The sequence below is a fragment of the Phalaenopsis equestris genome, unplaced genomic scaffold (genome assembly GCF_001263595.1).
Source record: "Phalaenopsis equestris unplaced genomic scaffold, ASM126359v1 Scaffold000002, whole genome shotgun sequence".
Taxonomy (NCBI): domain Eukaryota; kingdom Viridiplantae; phylum Streptophyta; class Magnoliopsida; order Asparagales; family Orchidaceae; genus Phalaenopsis; species Phalaenopsis equestris.
Window position 1 is genome coordinate 1,030,447 of NW_018164444.1, and position 2,019 is coordinate 1,032,465.

At 30.4% G+C, this 2,019-nt stretch overlaps 1 protein-coding gene across 1 annotated transcript; it reads right to left on the reverse strand.

The window, feature by feature from the left end:
• Positions 1–970: 970 nt before the first annotated feature.
• LOC110039565 (remorin 4.1-like) lies at positions 971–1,383 on the reverse strand (the record flags this gene model as incomplete). Its single annotated transcript, XM_020744674.1, is given in 1 exon segment — positions 971–1,383. A coding segment is annotated over 1 exon segment (206 nt), but the record flags the coding sequence as incomplete, so codon positions are not given.
• Positions 1,384–2,019: the final 636 nt, after the last annotated feature.

Below are 2,019 nucleotides of genomic sequence, written 5' to 3' on the forward strand. Positions count from 1 at the left end.
TTCTTCACAATGAATTTTGAAGCTTTTCATGGTAGGTCATATAATTGATTAGTATAATTACTATATTTATTTAAGATATGATAAAAAAAGATATATGAATACAAATAAAAATTTAATTGATAATTAATATTTAATTATTAATTAAATTAAACTAAAATAAATTACTACTAAATAATAAATTAAAAAAAATTCATACAACCAAAATTTAATTAAGTCATTGACAAATCTTCAATAAATTACCTATTGAACAACAAACAAACTAGTTAATGAACTTAAATAGAAAATGAATCACTTAGACGACAAGTTTTTATGAAGTGTTCCAACCAGTTTGCATACTATTCTTAACGAACTTGAATGAATAGTCATTGAACCGGGTTCGAGTTGAGTGTTTGATTCACTTACAACCCTACTTAAGTGTGATTATCTTTCAATAAAGCTTGATTTAAAAAGTATGCATTGATGATGATGTGATGAGTAAAAGATATTAAACATGGCTGCAAACAACTAATATACATGATAAGCTATTAGTTAATCGAAAGAGCTCCCTTGCGCTCATTTAATTAACTAATTGTTTAAACAAACATAAATCCTGAATTCATAAAATCTGAATCTATAAATGAATGTTTGAGTAGCTCATTGTTCTAATTACTCATAACCATTAATAATATCTTGTCAAACTTGTAAATAAACTCCTTTGATTTAAATTTGATAATACTCTCTTTCAAAGCCTGAGTATAGATTTGTTTAATACACTATTAAATGAAGCCTTGCTCTTTTCTATATGAGAATGCTTTTGATCATGAACATAAACTTATTATTTATACTCATTGAAATATATTTTACTAATTTGATAGTTCACATTCAATTCATATCCATTTTAAGTTCAGATTGCTCATTAAATGCTAAATCAAATTCGTTCAATTAACATTATACTTTATAACGCTCATCATTAAAGAAAATCATGGCTCAATAAGAATGAAAAACTTAAAAAATAAAAAAGGCTTGCATGATCATCTAGACACATTTACATGAATATGAACGGATACAATTCACCTCAACAAAAAAAAAAAAAGAAAAGGAAAAGAAATAGGGATAAAACACTTCTATGAACAAATGCCTAATCATGTCTCACCAAATTCATACCAAATGAATCTGTTGATGCCGAATGAGAGCACAATTAAAAGCACCAACCCCAACAAGAGAAAGAGGAAGGCGTGCGGCCAGTTCTTCGGATATACTCTGCCTGTTGAGCTGTTCTTGCAGCTTGCTGCTTCCTTCTTGCCTCTGCTGAAGCCCGTTTTTCATCTGCTTTATGCTTTGCCACAGCCAGTTTGCTCATAACCTTGTCATGGGCCCGAGCCCTCATTCTTTCCACCTCAACCTAATTTTCATTCATAAATAAAGCAGGCACCAAAAATGTCAGCACACAATTCTTCTGCATTTACATCTCACACCTAGCATTTGTAGAGGAATAGCTTGGCTTAACACTACATTCTTGTGGGCATAACAATACAAATCATTGCGAAAATTCTAGAATGTGGATAGTTTGCAACATGTGACTTTTCAGCAAGGTCTTAACTAAAATTTACTACAAAACCTTTTTTTTATTATTATAAATTTAATTGAACTTTCTGATTATTAAGATGATCTCGAGGCATGTTAAAATAAATCAAGCTATTTCTAAATAATTTTGTGGTGAGATCTGTTAATTTTTTCTAATCCTCTCCTTAAGCAAGTCATAGAAGATTTTCGTGATAGGTTATTTCATTATAGGAACCATGGTTCCTCAGTCTGCAGTATTACCCACTAATACATTCAGTATTATTTCAAATAATTGTGTTGTATACATATGATACATGACGTGCTGCATGAGTCATACGAAATGTAAGACGCACAAAGTGTTGTAGTCTTGTAGGCCTATTTCAAATAATTGTGTTGTATACATATGATACATGTCGTCCTGCATGAGTCATACGAAATGTAAGACACACAAAGTGTTGTAGTCTTGTAGGCCTAATC